The sequence below is a fragment of the Amaranthus tricolor genome, chromosome 13 (assembly GCF_026212465.1).
Source record: "Amaranthus tricolor cultivar Red isolate AtriRed21 chromosome 13, ASM2621246v1, whole genome shotgun sequence".
NCBI lineage: Eukaryota > Viridiplantae > Streptophyta > Magnoliopsida > Caryophyllales > Amaranthaceae > Amaranthus > Amaranthus tricolor.
In genome coordinates, this window is record NC_080059.1 from 16,576,482 (window position 1) to 16,593,647 (window position 17,166).

General features: G+C 32.3%; 1 protein-coding gene across 6 annotated transcripts; it reads left to right on the forward strand.

Moving 5' to 3' along the window:
- The first annotated feature begins 11,043 nt into the window (after positions 1 to 11,043).
- LOC130797433 (adenylate kinase 5, chloroplastic) lies at positions 11,044 to 16,946 on the forward strand. 6 transcript variants are annotated; one of them, XR_009038862.1, is made up of 21 exons: positions 11,044 to 11,583; positions 11,665 to 11,766; positions 11,863 to 11,991; positions 12,079 to 12,213; positions 12,301 to 12,447; positions 13,306 to 13,380; positions 13,479 to 13,572; positions 13,758 to 13,807; positions 13,883 to 14,011; positions 14,167 to 14,202; positions 14,275 to 14,355; positions 14,478 to 14,616; positions 14,698 to 14,777; positions 14,882 to 14,947; positions 15,040 to 15,069; positions 15,189 to 15,298; positions 15,386 to 15,523; positions 15,617 to 15,643; positions 15,719 to 15,790; positions 16,423 to 16,601; positions 16,704 to 16,946. XR_009038862.1 is itself a non-coding variant. In XM_057660010.1 (19 exons), exons 1-19 carry the CDS (start codon positions 11,389 to 11,391, stop codon positions 15,744 to 15,746), a joined length of 1,791 nt encoding a protein of 596 aa, XP_057515993.1. In that variant the 5' UTR covers positions 11,214 to 11,388; the 3' UTR covers positions 15,747 to 16,122. The 6 variants fall into 6 exon arrangements, 4 of the variants coding, with proteins under 4 accessions (XP_057515994.1, XP_057515993.1, XP_057515996.1 ...); XR_009038861.1 differs by having other exon boundaries at positions 16,447 to 16,601; XM_057660010.1 differs by lacking the exons at positions 16,423 to 16,601; positions 16,704 to 16,946 and having other exon boundaries at positions 11,214 to 11,583; positions 15,719 to 16,122.
- The last annotated feature ends 220 nt before the right edge of the window (positions 16,947 to 17,166 follow it).

Here is a 17,166-nt window from a genome sequence, read left to right on the forward strand (position 1 = left end):
TATTATACCTTAACTACTATTATTAATAACAAACTCGATGAAACCAAATCAGAGCAGAGCAGACCAGACCAAACCAGATTAGATCAGACCAGACTAGATCAAATCAAATCAGACCAGATCAGATCAGATCAGAAAGATTCAGATCAGATCAGACTGAATCAGACCAGATCAGACTGAATCAGACCAGATCTTAGTAAATTCAGATCAGACGAAGAGAACGGTCCTAAGAATACTACATTTTTTTGTTGTTAAAAGTAAAAATAAAGTGTTTATTATAAGTTTAAGTATATGCATGTTATAAATTGAAAATTTATGATGTTTTTATATATAATAATGTTAGAAATGTTATTTACATGTTTATATTATAAATATTCAAGTATTGTGATTATTACCCGAAATTGATATTAAATTCAAGTCACGAAAGAAAAATATATAAATTTAAAAATTTTTCATTTATATAATGTTATTGATGGATATACATTTTATTATGTGTATTTTTACTTTAATGTTCATGCTTGTAAATTTTATGAATTTCTATTATGTAAAGTTACGTAAAAACGGTGTTTTGTGATGTTTTTGTGAAATTCTTGTTTTGAATAAATTTTATGTGGGCTTAAGAACTTTAAGAGTATATTTTATATGAACTTTACATTAGTTAAAAGTTAGAAAATTTTAGGTTCATCGTTCCTAAAATAATTTCATTAAAATGGTCAATTATGGAATTTTAAGTAATAAAATATGTTCTAATATATTAAAAGGAGTTAAATATATTATTAATGTATAAATAGTTAATAAAATTATATTATTATGTCTCCTACAAGTTTGAACCAGAATATAAAATTTTGGTTTTTTTTTTATCAATTTTTACTAAGTGTTGGCTACTTACGAAAAAGACGCAAAAATGTTAAAACATGAAATAAATACTAAATAGACTATTTTGGACTTGAAATTTTTATGAGACTGTTATATGGATAGTAGGTTTGGATTTGATCATTGGATAAGCTTATACCACCATCTATTGACCCTTGTGAATTTTAAATAAAACGGTAAATCCAAAACCGATAAATATAAAATAAATATTAAACGGACTATTTTGGCTTAAAATTTTTATAAGACACTCTCATATACAGTAGGATTATATGAGAACCCTTGGACAAACTTTCGTGGACATTTAAGGACATTAATAATTTTATGTCAATTTATCGATAAATTGGCCAAACAATTTAGTTAAAATGCATAGGCTCGTTTTTATTGAACTTTTTGGTCCAAAACTAACTTCATATAGTTTATGGACGTCTAATATTTTTTTTTGAATTTTTTATTGGTTATTATGAATTTTTAATTATTTTATATGTATAATCGATAAAAATTCCCTATTAAATATTACGAAAATTTTTCCTTAAATTTTATAAGTTTATATAGTCTTGTAAAGAAGTTATATAGCCCCTAGAACCTTGTCATAATTTTTGAATTTTTTTTATGGTAATCTTTTAATTATCGAATTAGTAAATATGTTGACTTTTCCTTTAAAGGATGTTGACTTGGAGTTTGACTAGACTAGGGTTGACTTATAGCAATGTGAAATAAATGACATGAAGTCTTTTTTGAAATTATGTGTACTTGGATGAATGACTCTGATAGTAAGGAAATGTCGAACCATGAACCGGCGTGTAATCCGGCGCCCGTGTTTCCCGGCACGTAGAAATGCGAGGTTAGACGGGGGGTCTGAGAGAGTCCCATCCTGTAGAAGCTCGAGCATAAAAATTGGTGGAGTGATGACTCCCATCATAGTTAGAGTGTGGAACATGTTCCTCCTCTAGCGTAACCCTTACATATATTAGATAGTCATTATTATGTGTGTTGTGCAAATGTGATTTTTGGGTCTAAGTAGAACCATTGGATGAACCTTATAGTTACCAAGTGTAGGTGACTGTAGCCAATATGTTATTTACATTTGTGTGATAAATGTGAAAAATTGTTGAAAATATTCCAGAATTGAAAATGAGAAACGAGAACCGAGGAACTTAAAATCAAGGCTTGCAATGTACTTTTGCATATCTCGTGAATATATTATGATTGTCATATTATTATATTGTTGAGGAGTTTGTACTCGGCGTTAGGCGCTGATTCCGATTCAAACGGCTATCATCCGTATCATGGATGACAATATTTTGCAGGAAGGTTTAGCTCAGGTTTCGATCCAGGCCGCAACATTTACTATATATCGAGAACTTAGCTGCTTTTTGTACATTTCATGATGACTTGATTATGATGTATCTCTTTTTTATTTTGAACAAACAATATTTCTTATCAGAAACAATATTTTTTACTATTTTATTTTAAAGAATTTTAGTTTGTATGATTTGAAGTGTTTTTAACAGTACGGCATTTGAGACTTCCGCTACATTATTGTATTAGATGTTAATCTTGTATCGAGAGTGCCGCTATTGTTACAAATTTCAACCTCATCAACGAATAATAAAAGCCTTAATATAACCCAATTTACAAATAATAAAAAAAACATAAATACAAGAACATCATAACAAAAATGGGAAAGAAGGTGAAGAACATCACACGAATGACAACAAAATCACAAGAAAGTTATTACCTCAGGTTATGTTAAAGGTAATGGCTGAGAAGTGACAATGGAGAACATCAATAGTAGAAAATCTTAAATTTCAAATTGAATACAAAATTTTTAGGGTTTTTTGTTTAGTGTGACAAGCAGGGACTAAGTAGTCGGTAGCCGGAAAGATGACTCAATACTGAAAGAAGGGGTTGGGCAGGCGACGGCGATAGATTGTAGTGGCAGGTGGCGACAAGGTTAGGGTGGCAACAATTTTAGGTTTATTTAGGCTTTTATCTTTTAGAGGTAGAAGGGATAATAGTAAGGAGGCAAATGTCGCGCTCCATTCTACCCTTAATTCTGTTATTTATTTTTTTTTTAATTTCCCCCTCATTGAATTAGGGTAAGCATTTTTGTTAGATTGTCGAAAATAAATTGTCAAAAAAATCCGTGTTTTTTTGGACAGTTGTTTGAGCGTCTAAATATGAGTGTCTAAAAAATCCTTATTTTCTTGCTGTGATAATTGAAGAATGCAATTTGCCAACCGGTTATAATCCAATAAAATAAATTAACCTAAAGTTCAACCCAATGTTTGCAATACGTGAAATTCAGTCAACTAGTGGTAGTATAGGCAAAGTACAACCTTACTAAATACACCTCTTATTCACCCAATGTGTCCATTTTGACTTTTCACCATTTTTATATGGGAAAAGTGGGGTTAGTAGGTGTATAGGTGTGAAAAAGTTAAGTTAAGTAATGGTAAATTGATAAAGTTAACATATTCAAATTAGAAATAAGACATTTAGGATGACTTGATCAAATAAGAACATGAAACACTTACAATGAATAGGTGGGAGTTATATTTTCCTGTAGTAAAAATCACAAAATTAGAACATAAAAAAAAGTAAACATAATTAGTCAATTGATTTTTCATTTGGGAAATGTTTATAATAAAAAATATCTTTAGGTAAAATTTATATGTTCTTCTGTAACCGCCTCAAATTATGAAGGCAAACACTAACTGGAATTTAGTATTAATCAAGCGGAAGCTTACTTTTGCCAACACAATTAATGAGTTACTTAAAGGTCAAACCAATATCTAAGTATAATACTTGAACCAAACCAAAGAAATAACGGAAGTCTTAATTATCCAAAATATAGAAAAATTACAACCAAATCGAAATAAGTCCAAAGTTCAAATTATATCCTTAAATTAGTCTAAATCTAAACTAATAGTCTCTCAAATACAATAAAGTGATCTAAACAAAAGGGAGTCATACTCCAACTCGGGTTCATCTTCCGCTCGCATATCCATTCTCCGTCGAAGTGCCATAGGGGTTTAATCTAAAAACAAAATCATTGGAAAAACATACAAAGCATAGTATCAGCAAAAAGGCTGAGTATAAACACACTAGTGTCCGTCAAACAAGTTATTAAAACCTTTTTTTATTTGAGTAAATTCATTTTGAAATATGCTTTTTCATTTGATAAATCATATTATGATTCAAATCCAGTTCAATGGCTCTATAGTCATTTCAAATTCTCATTTTTCATCATAAATCATAAGATCTCAATGGATCCAAATCAATTTCAAACTCATATCATAAGTTTACATGGGTACTCTGTGAGTCATCCTGTGACTCGTTTGGTAGTAGTTCTACCATCCGTGACATGTCCGGTAAGTGTAACACAATGGTATTGTGAACAATACGCGCTCAGCATTGGTGAGCCGTTTAATCATGCACACAACATTTGCTATGGCATATATACCCACCATTTAAGCTAAAACATTTTTTGTACATAATATATATCTTGTAATTTTAATAGCATTTGAAAGTCAAAAATATTAACTTTTTCCATATGATAAACATCTTTTATTTGCACATAGCAAAACATACTTTATTTGCGACTTAGCAAAATCAAATAATAATATTTCCCACATGGGTAAAACATGCTTAGCATAATTATATCATTAAACATAACCTTTGTATTATATTGGGGCATCACTAGCATGTATGGAAATGCATCGTAACAAAAAGTGATTAAAGTTCAATACGATTTTTTAAGGAAACCACTAAAATTTTTGTTTCAATCCTTCTTAAAGTAAATATAACTTAAAGGGTTTTGAAATTCATTCAAACAACTAGAATATGATTCATAAGTCTATAAAATCATTACGACAGAAGATTTCATAAAACACTATGTTCTTAAATACGAGATAGTTTTGTCGGTAATAAAATCGATAATTGATTTACAAAGTACATATTAATTCTCCAACAAAGCCCAAATTAATCAAATCATTATAATAACTTATTAAAAAAGAATTTAAGGTTGTCCCATAAGATTATAATTGGTTATGCGAATTTATAACGATCTTACAATTATTTTAGACAATTTGGATATTTTGCCATTATTTAAATGGTGTCTTAAATCCATAAGACTTATAAACCATCTAATTTAAACTTAATTTATACTATGAGGCAGTAGGTTATTAATATAATTATAATTTTTTTTATATAGGTCTATTTTTACCCAAATTTAATTAACAATATTACACTTTTTAATAAATAAACATTTTCTATTAATTTGATGAATTAGTAAATAACTAATAATTTATTTTGTAAAATTACACCAAAGTTCTAGAAGTCATATAACACGTTTATTAGGCCATTTGAACTTATAAAAATCATGTATGATGTTTTATTATTTTGTATAGTCGATAAATAGAATAAAATAGGTTTAAAATGATTTGAGTTCAAATAAAATATTATAAAAATTATATGATATTCTAGAAGCTATTTTAAGGGGTATAAAATTTTAAATAACCATTAAAAATTATGTGGGGTATTTTTAATAATTAATATCGTTATTTTACCGATAAACCGAATAAAATTTATTTAAGTCCATATATGGTCACGAAAATCCATATAAATTCTTGAAAATGTATGTACTATTTATATAAGTGTCTCATAAAATTTTCATTTCCAAAAGAAGTCATTTAGTATTTATTTTATATATTACCGTTTTCCAACTTACCGATTATTAATAAAAGAGTAAAAATTATTAAGGTCCTTAAATGTCAACGAAACATTCCCAAACTTTTACCAATTTTACCTACTGCCCATATGAGTATGTGATAAAAATTTCAAGTCCATATGTCTTTATTTGTTAATTATTTTATATTTTACCATTTTACAATTTACCGTTAAACAATTTAACGATTATTCAAAAATAATAAAAAAAAATTCCAAACTAAATATATTCTGGCCAAATCTTGTTGGAGACATTATAATATGTTTTTATTAATTATTTTTGATGATGAAGAGTTCATCTAATACCATGTTTTATAATAAAAGTATTTAGCTATTGGAAATTTCTTTTAAAATGAATTTCAAATATTTTCAAATTCATATAATAATTTCCATCACAATAACTTTCACAAAGTATTGTTAAACATGCCTTTAAACATACAATAATTTATAAAATCAACATGCATGACGCCCACAATAATAATACATGTAATAAATTATTGCATACTCAAATTTATCATTTTGACATCATTTTTCAAGATTTATGAACTTCTCTTTGGAAATTTATTTTTTTTAAAAAAAACAAGTTTATACACAAATTTTCCCAACTTGTTCTTAAATCATTTAAAAATCACCCCATGTGACATACCTCGACTCCAAGCCTATATAATTATTGCGTAAGCTCCTACGCATTCTTAGAAATGGTTTTAACTTCGGGTCCTTGCCCTTCAAGTCTCAACTCCAACTCTTCAACTAAACATATTGCATTCATCCAAAAATCAATAATAATTTTGGATTTCTAACATGCACTTAACTTTCTCTAGTTATAGTTGTTAGACTAATACTTGTGATGATTTTAACATATTTGGAGTATACTTATTATGTTGAGCAACATACTTAGTTAAGTCCCATAATTTTACTTGAATCCTTCAAGTAACAAAATTTATATGTTTGTGGAAATACATCTTCTTACTTTCTATTATGGCCTATTTTTATAGATATATAAGTGATGATTTTCTTAGTTTAGAGATAAAATACTCATTATATAATAATTTTAGTTTATAGAAAGATTCATGTAAGAAAAAATTGTTTTACATGAACAAGTTTTAACAAAAACTAGTGGAATAAAGAAATGAACATAACTTACTCTATACTTGGTGGATTTCTTCAAGTTTGGTGTCTATGGAAAGCAATTAAGATGAAGATTATTTTTATGGGAGATTTGAGTTTATAAACATAAATTTTCAGAAGTTTTAGATGAGTTTTTGAAGGAGATTTGATGAAAAAAGAAGGTGTTTTAGTTATTGAAAGTTTGAAGGATTCTAGTGTTTGTTCATGGATGAACTTCGGAGCAATGTGTTGGGGTTTATGGCTGAATAATTATTCAGAAAATAGAGTGTTTTAGCTTCAAATATTTGCCTCTTGCATGCTTATAATGATGCACAAGCTTTGGGTAGAACAAAAGGGGATCTTGGGTAGAGTTTTTAGCTTGTATATGTAAGTATACAAAAGGCTATAAGGGGAAATAGGACAGCTTTAGCATGACTAGTTGGGGTTGTTTTTTTGGTGATTTTTGTCCATCATTTGATCTATTATGGTGTAGGAAAGGTTTATCTAAGATAGTTTAAGGTTTGGGTAAAAATTATTGTACATATAACAAGTTATGTAACTTGTACTTCATGTTTAAAAATCACTTGTATATGTGTGAAATATTTAATTTACTCCCACCATTAGGGATGCAAACGGGGCGGGGCGGGGCGGGTATTGGCGTTACCATCCCCATCCCCATTTGGTAAATCAATCCCCATCCCTATCCCCATCCCCGCGGCGGGTATAATTGTTTTCCCCGTCCCCGCCCCGATGGGTTTGTACCTAATACCATCCCCATCCCCATCCCCATCTGGGTATCCAGCCCCGTCTAATACCCATTTTACCCGCCCCACCACCCGTCAAATCCCCGCTTAATACCCATCTGTGTCACATATTTATTTTCAATTATTTGGGCCTTAAAACCCATAATACATATCCAAACTCCAAACTCCAAAGTCTCAAAGAAAAACACATATCCAAAGTCTCTATTCAAACAAACATATATCCGAAGTCCCAAACGAACACATGATCAAAGTTTCAAACAAATGTACATGTCTAAAACAAAAGTATTTCAAGTTTCAACATCAACTCAAAATCATCTAAAGTAAATCAATCCAGAATAATTTCATCACTATCAAATTTCATTTCGCATTCTTCTTCCAACTCTCCAACAATTTTAGCAAAATCCTTGTCCTTGAATTCTCCACAATCTGCAAACACAAATGTTTTTATAACCGAAATTTATCAATGCATAAAAATTACACAATATTGATAGGATTAATGCTTACTTTTGAGGGCAGCCCAAATCCAATTTTGAGAACACATTAAAGCTTCAACGGCTTGAGGTAGTAGTCGACTACGATAAGGATCAAGAACTCTACCACTTGTGCTAAAAGCTGATTCGGATGGAACTGTAGAAATAGGAATACTCAAAATATCCCGTGCTACTTGTTGAAGAACGGGATATGTGCTTCCATTTGTTTTCCACCAATTTAAAATATCAAAATTATCTTCAAGTGGTATGTTAGCATTTTCCAAATACTTGTCCAAATCAGATTTTTCATAAGTTTGATTTTTGTCTCGCTCTAGAAATTGTGCAAACTCTTCCATATCAACATCATCACAAGAACTCCCACCACTTGCTAAATTGGAAGGTAGTTGCCTTTTACTTTGATTATTCTCACTCCTAGACTCATATTCATCAACTAATCTCCTTAATAGATTGCTAATTCTACTAACCACTCTATCATACTCATATTTATCAAATAACTTTGCAAAATAAAATCGAATAAGAGCCATTTTATACCTAGGATCAAGTATAGTTGCAACTCCCATCAAACCATTCATACTATCCCAATATTTCTTATATTTCTGTAACATTACTTCCGCCATCTTCACAACATAATCATATGGAGATGAAAACCAAGTAGATAGAGTAATTTTAAGTTTGCAAATTTTAGAAAAGTAAATATTAGCCGTAGAAGTTTTTGAGGCAGAGAAATCAAGGGTAAGTTTAGCAAACACTTCCAATAACTCACATATTTTCCCAACTTTTTCCCAATCTTCAGGAGTTGGTGGGTTGTTGTATAGTTTTTCTCGACCACTTAATACAGCAAACACTTCCTTATAATTAATAGCAACACAAAGCATTTCATATGTTGAATTCCAACGAATTTTACAATCAAGGGTTAATTTCCTTTTGTAGCCGGAGGCTAATTGATTAGCTACACCTTCAAACTTTTGCGCTCTCTTATCAGAACCAGTCCAGAACACAACACTTTCCCTTATTCGATTAACTCCATCATACACTACAGCATTTAATCCATCTTGATCAATTAGATTAAGTATATGTGCACAGCAACGCATATGTAAGAACTCACCATCCAAAAGTAGAGAACCATATGGGAAAGAGTCCTTTATGATGTTCATCATAGCATCATTAGTCGTACAATTATCTACTGTGATAGATGCCAATCTCAAATCCAAGTTCCATGATTGAATGCATTGTTTTAATGCATCGGCAAAAACCTCGGCATTATGTGGGGCAGGGACATAAAGAAACCTAGTCAAAAAAAATAATTGCATCAGAAGTAAATAGGTAAGTAAAGTATGTTAGCACAAGTACAATTATTAGTTGATAGTAATACCTTATGATTCGACTTTGCAACTTCCACGCATTATCAATGAAATGTGAAGTGACTGCCATATAGCCTTTCCTTTGATTACTAGCAGTCCACATGTCCGTAGTTAATGAAATTCGACTTTTGACTTTCCTCAACAAAGCTAGAATATTGTCCTTCTCATCCTCATATCTCTTCATTATATCCTTCCTAGTAGTGGTACGACACGGTACTTTAAAACCAGGTTGTTAAGTCTTAGAGTACTTCCTGAAGCCATAGTGTTCAACCATGCTAATGGGGTACTCATGCAATATAATCATTTCGGCCAAGTTCTTTCTTCCCTCTTCTTGACGGAATTCAAAAAGTTGGAATAGTCATCTAAATTATAAGAACCTCCAAATTTATACAGATTGAATATTCAGTGTTATTGAATAGCCATCTGTATAACAATATTCTTTCCATCAATGAACACCATTTAGTTCCAAAGCCCCTCCCTCGGCAAAAGGAAAGGGAAAAAAACATACATACGACAAACCCAAGGTAACTCCAGCTCATTCGTTTCATGCCATTCAAGAGAAAATATGAAAATCATCTGGCATGGTAAACAAATACAGACACCGACAAGCAAATACAGACACCGACAAGCACACTTTATTCAAGAATTTCTTTTTTTCTTTCTTCATTCCACATTGATGGTTTCAAGATGATTGAAGAAGATGATGATTGGAGAAAATCAGAAACTTACCTATTGATGGTTTCAAGATTGAAGAAGATGATGATTGACTGAAGAAAAGACAGAGACGATTGAAGAAGATGACGATATGCAGCAAGATTGAACAAGATGGGAGTGTTTCAAGAAGAAGAAGAAGATGGGAGACTCGGGAGTGCAGCAGTGAAGTGACGGCAGCAGACCAGCAGTGAAGCAAATGAAGCAGTGAATGAGTGAAGCAAATGAGAAATGACGGCCAGCATTCAAGGTTTTGATTGAAAGAAATAATTTAGGGTTTTTGATTTTTGAAGCAGTGAAGCAGTGAAAATAATTTTTAAAAGTTTTCAAAGGCCCAACCCAAAGTTTTTAAAAAAATTTGAAAATATTTCAAGGTTTAAAAAATTCAGAAATTTGAAAAATAATTTAGGGTATTCCAATTCTCAAAATTTGTACATTTCGTGAGGGGGGGCCGGGATGGGGCGGGTATCACCTAAAACCCATCCCCATCCCCATCCCCGCGGTGGGTATGAATTTTATACCCGTACCCGCCCCATGACCCATCAAACTGGTACCCATCCCCGCCCCGATGGGGCGGGGATGGGGCGGGTCTCCTATTAGACCCGTCCCGCCTGCATCCCTACCCACCATGGTTATATAATATGCTTGGGTAATAATTAAAATTTTCTGGAACTGATATGGTTAGTTGCTCAACTTTCTAATCACGTTACTTATTACGATTCATAATCACGTTACGAATTAACAAGTTTCTAATCATTATAGAGATTTTTCAAATTACTACCATCACTAATTAAATTATAATTATTAAGGAACAAATATATAAGGAAAATTAGACGCTAAAAGCGACTAATGAAATCTCCTAATAATACGACTATTTCATCTTCTATATTTATCTGTATTTTTATAATATATATAAGTTTATCAAAAATCAATATAATTTAGTTTTATAAATTTTATAATATATATATATATATATATTCAAAATTGATATTCAAACATAATATAAGTAAAATTTGAAATTATTAAGTGCTATTTTGTTTTAGAACAACAGGTATAAACAGTTGGATGATGATTGATGATGAAGATAATTGTTGCACAGTATTGGGCGCTCGTGTGAAGGTGTCAATAAATAATGCACTTTGTCGTCTGCTGGTTGTTTTTTCAGTTAATTTTAGCCACTACTTAGAAGCGAATTCAGTAACACACACATAAAACTATTTTTTTTAGAAAAATCAACATCAACACCCCATTACCTACGATTTCTCAGCTCTAGACTGTTCGTCTGTTCCATAACCGATTCCATTCTAAACAAAGCTGCTGACTGATTAGGTTTTAGGAGATTGATTAAAATCAGCGATGTTAATGAATCAAGTATCCTGTTCTTCTCGCCCAACAAATTATTCTTCTACACTTCCTACTTGCTGTCTTCCTACAAATGGTATCTCATTATTTCCTTCTCAATCTTCTTTTCTGTTGTCTTCTCCTTCTTTTTCTTGCCGGAATTTCGCAATTGGAATCCGAAATTCTCCTAAGAAATTCTTTCAATTTAAGGTAAATCAAATTCACTTTTTTAGGTTAAAATTGTATTAGATCATGATCCGATACTCCTTATTAATTTCTGAAATGTAATAGAAATTGCGGGTGAGTTGCGGAACAAATGAGCCACTCAAGGTTATGATTTCAGGGGCTCCGGCTTCTGGCAAAGGAACTCAATGCCAATCGATTGTCGAAATGGTGTTTGTGAATTTTGAATTTTGAATTTTCATCTGAGTTTTGAATTTTGATTATGTTTAATGTGTTTGTGAAAATTGGATTCTGATGATGTTTAAGTTCGGAGTGGTTCACATATCAACTGGAGACCTTCTTAGGGCAGAAGTTGCAGCTGAGACTGAGATTGGAATCAAAGCAAAGGAGTACATGAACACAGGCCGTCTTGTTCCTGATGAAATCGTCACAGCTGTATGTTATCTGTTTTAATCACACTTTATAACATATCAAGTATTATTTTGTTAAAGAGGATACACATTTTTACACTTATTGTGATAGATGGTTCGAGCACGGCTTTCACTTCAAGATGTTAAGGAGAAAGGTTGGCTTCTTGATGGCTATCCAAGAACTGCAGCTCAAGCTCAGAGTCTTGAGGAAGTTGGGATCAGACCAGATGTCTATGTTGTGCTCGAGGTATAATTAAATTGTTGTATAGTAACCAAGGATGAAAAACTGCTGTTGAATCCAAGATAACTGTGAGACTCGGTTCCTGATGCTCAGGTTCCTGATGAAATTCTGATCAACAGATGTGTTGGCAGACGCCTTGATCCAATGACCGGAAAGATTTACCACATTAACAATTTTCCTCCGGAGACAGAGGAAGTTAAAGCAAGACTTGTCACGCGCCCTGATGATACTGAGGAAAAAGTATGCAATTCTTATACCATCATGTTGCCTGTTAGCTTTCTGAATCTTATAAGAAATTACAATTTTTTTCTCCTTTTATATGATGAAGGCAGTCAATGAGTTACAGTTGTTTCTCCTCTTATATGATTTGCTGGCCTTACTAAATGTAATAAGAAATTAGAATATAAACTTCATATGTAAGACATGATCAATAAAGGCCTTGTAATTGCTTTTGGTACTTTATTTCAAATGAATCTCTATCTCCTTACTCCTTACGCTAGACAACAACATTCCGTTATACAATACCATCAAGTAGCTGTGACTTACGGTGGGGTTTGGGGGTCGAGTGTACGTAACTTTACCCTTGTTCGTGATAAGAATAATATAGATGTTGTTTCTGATTGATTGCTAGTAGCAAATGTCATGTGCAACTTCACATAAATAAAAAGTGCATATAATTTAATTAGTCATCTTACTATAGTTCATTATAATCCGAAACCAAAGAATCAAACAATGATCAATTTCAAAATGATATGCCAATAAATTGATATTAAGGCCTTAAGGTAATGAATATGAATTACTTGAAATGGGCTAGAACTAGAAAAGATTAAATTTGTCATCATCTTACTTGAAACCGACTTAACTGATAAGTGATAGGTTTACATATTCTATTAATACTTTTTTTGCTGATATGTTTGAACTATTGTTAAAAGTTGAATCCATATAATCATAGAAGCGCATTTGATCGTTCTGTTGTAATTGATACACCGTGTACCATGTAGTAAAGCACCTAGCGTATGTAAAACTCTGTTTTGGTGTTCTTTATCTTTCCAACAATCTTCAGTATATTTCCAACTGACTCATGAACTCCATTAACAGGTAAGATCTCGTCTCGAGATATATAAAAGAAATGTAGAGGCAGTCTTGGCAACCTATATCAAAGTAATGAAAAAGGTACATGAACAACAAGTGATATCATGCAGCTTTGTTCTATGCTCACATAGCTACCTATTGAGACTGAAGCTCGATTTATGTTGTGTATTGACACTCAGATCAATGGAAATCGCACAAAAGACGTAATTTTCGAAGAAATAAGTTCGATATTGACCCAATTGCAGAATGAGAAAGTGAAGGCTGCTACAACAGGTGACAATCCTATTTGTCGATTTCTGCAATAACTTCTCATTTGTTAATATAGGAAACATATAATATGGGAGTATCTTAAAATTTAACTTCATCGTGCCTTAACTTCCATTTAACATTCTTTTGAGCTGAATATATTAATTATTTTCTCTCCCTGTTAAACACTGCTAAAATTTTTTTCATGTCAGGCATTGCAGTAATAAAAAGTAGCAGTTCCAATCTTGCACCTCCAAACCAGGTTTTTTGGCAAAAGTATAAGGAATTCAAACTTATTTATTGCATATGATTCCATACTAACATTATCCTTGAACAGTTAAAGTGGAGAGGAATTCCTACAAGGTTGAATAACATTCCACATTCTAGGGAAATCAGGGAATATTTCTATGATGATGTACTGCAAGCCACGCAGAGAGCTATAAATGATGGGAAAACAAGGTTGAAGGCAAGACCTTTTCTCCAATACTCTAATCCCATTGTCTGTGTAATCAATAATCTTAGAAAAACAGAATCATTCATAAATGTAATGAAATCTTAACGAATTAGCTTTGGTTTTCCCATCCTAGTATTTCTTGATTCCTATTATTTACGATCTGGCAGGTGGAGATCAGTATCCCGGAGCTGAACCCAGCAACGGTAAGGAAGTGTTTTAACTTCTAGACAGCTTCAGAGAACTATGATCTTGATCATTTTGTATAATTCATTTAGGATGTTTATAGAATTGGGACTTTAATGGAACTTATTCGAGTCATTGCTCTTACATACGCTGATGATGGAAAAAGAGTGAAGGTTAGTATTTGTTATCAGTTATATGCTCTAACTTAAGTAGTATCACATTGATACATATGCACTTTGAAGTGCTATTAAGTCCTCTCATTCTGTTTCATCTCATAATTTACGTAATTTAGTAGGTTTGTGTCCAAGGATCTATGGGTGAAGGTGCATTGGCAGGAATGCCTTTACAATTGGCTGGCACTAGGAAAATATTAGAGTTCATGGACTGGGGTGATTATGAGGCCAAAGGGACATTCATTAACATTGGCTCCATAGGTAATTGTACATCAAATCTAGTTTTGTAAATTTATAAGTAATTGTCGCGTGTTAACCCTTTCCGAAATGGATAATTTGTAGGTAGCGAAGAGGTTGGAGAACAAGATGACATGTTTATTCTAGTGGCTCCACAGAATGCTGTTGGAAATTGCATCATCGATGTAAGAACGCCAATATAAAATATACATCACATCTTAATCCACAATTATATGACTTGCCCCCAAAAGAAAACCATTCATTTCATTCTGATTATATTCTTGTGCAGGACCTTAGAGCTATGACTGATGCTGCTGGGAGCCGTCCAGTTATTCTCATCAATCCTCGTCTCAAGGTTAAAAGTCCAGCCATTTTTATTTCTATATTTGAGAATACTTTTGAATAGTTATAATCCCCTGAAGTTCTTTTTACTTTGTTCTAATACAGGACGTCCCTGGTTCAAGTGGAATTATGCAGGTAAGGAAAAGATTAGCATGACTTGAAAATAAATATGTCTACATGAATTTTTACTCCTTTTCATTTGCCTTATGTATTTCTTTTCGAGTTATGTTTTAACTCTTTTTGTGTATGCAAAGACAATGGGTCGAGACAAGAGGTTAGAGTATGCAGCATCATTCGAGAGTTGCTACTCCTTTCGGCTTCTCTATTATGCAGGAACTCAATATCCAATCATGGGTGCTCTCAGGTGACATGAAATTTTTAATCAGAACATGATAATATTATATCCGTTACTAGGAGCAAATAAACCAAATGACAATGTTTATTTCGACAGAATGTCATATCCCTTCCCATATGAAGTATACAAGAGAGTTGATGAAGCTCCTGGAAAAGAGAAGTATGTCATGCTATCTACATTCGAGAAGAAACCAACTCCTGATGATATTAACAATGCATTTTTAGGGAAGCCAAGGTAATTATGGATAGAAACTGTTCATTTATGTTTAGGGTTGTTCAATATTCTGGTGTCATTCTCTTACAAACTTTTCTCATCTTTGAATTGCAGAGAAGTAAAGAATACATCTAGTTTCTGGTAAGATTAGTTGACAATGTTTAGACTTTAGACAAAGACATTGGGTTGCAGAATTTAATGTTGCATTTTGAACAGGGGTTTCTTAAGCGGAATTCTGAGTTGAATGCTGGAAAAATGTGACATCTGCCATGAAGAACTTCAACTGTTGTATGGTTCTGCTTCTGTGGATTGCCTTCATACTATCTATGTTGAACACCCACATCCATGCCCAATCTGTATAATCTATTTGTTTCTTTGCATCTGTCTGCTGAATGATGCGTAATGGCTGTTTTCCATTCTCTAGATTTTGAGGAAATACGGGTTATTAGGTAATCTCCGCCCATGTCAACTTGGCAGGGCTTGCATGAATGAATTTCTTATCTGTTCAAAAAAAAAATCCCCTTATTTCTTATGTACTCTTTGAGTTTATGTCTTAGATTTGTTTAGTCGGCAAATACAGATAACTGCAAATGTTGAAATGTTTCACTTGACTCTTTTCCTATTTTTAATGTCGGATGAATATCTGTGGTTCATGTTCTGATAAAAGAAAATGTGCGGATCAAGTTACTAACAGGCTGATCTACAATCATGACAATTTTCTCAACTTGTTTGTTTGGTGCTTTAACATGTGGCATTCTCTTTGGTTTGCTTTAGTTTGAGGCTGGATTTGACACAAATTAAAACACCAAAACTTGGATAAGACAATCACATAATGAGACCCTCAATTTGGTTCTGCCCAATTCACACGTGTAACCACATTTTTTCCATTTTCTAAGCATTTATCAATTTTGACCTTAAAGGTATCAATTTTCATCTGACTTCAGCGCCTCATCTTCCTCCTGGTGCCTTCTTCATCTTCGCCCACCAATCATTAGGCCATAACTGTCGGCAGCCTCTTGGCTTTCAGTCACCTTCTGTGCCCATTACCGCCGGTCGTTGGCAGCCTCTTCAGCCCATTCATTTCTGAAGGATTAATTAGGTATGTATTTTTTAAGTCTCATTCCCAGTTTTAGTTATTTTTAAACTTCATTTTTGATATTTTTAATTTATTTTTTGATATTTGTTTTGCCTTCATTTTCAGACCCTCTTCACAATTTGAAGCTGAAGATCTATATCGATTCTTACCCACCATCACCTGGATTTTCGATAGTTTTTTTTCATTTTTATTTTGCCATTTATTTTTCGATTAATTGGGTATGTGTTGAGTAATTTGCTTAAGTTGAAGAGCTACATGGATTCTTCAAAATTTTAATCTTTTTTCATATTTAAGTAGAAGATCTACATGGATTCTTCACAATTTTAGTTATTTTAAACTTCATTTTTATTTTGCTATTAATTAGGTATGTTTTGATGAGCTGCTAGGAGGCTATGTGCGGATTATAGAGACTTAAACAATGTTACTATTATAGACAAATTTCCTATCCCTGTAGTTGATGAACTGATTGATGAATTGTCAAGTAGGTGGGTCTTTAGTAAGATTGACCTTAGAGTTGGTTATCACCAATTCAAAGTTGCTACTAGAGATGTATTTAAAACTACATTCA

What these genes read in the sequence shown, in the direction of transcription:
- LOC130797433 (XM_057660010.1), top strand. Translation starts at nt 11,389, where the DNA reads ATGTTAATGAATCAAGTATCCTGTTCTTCTCGCCCAACAAATTATTCT. An exon ending in CTGATGAAATCGTCACAGCT is followed by an intron (nt 11,992 to 12,078) that starts GTATGTTATCTG and finishes TTATTGTGATAG; the next exon opens with ATGGTTCGAGCACGGCTTTC. An exon ending in ATGTCTATGTTGTGCTCGAG is followed by an intron (nt 12,214 to 12,300) that starts GTATAATTAAAT and finishes CCTGATGCTCAG; the next exon opens with GTTCCTGATGAAATTCTGAT.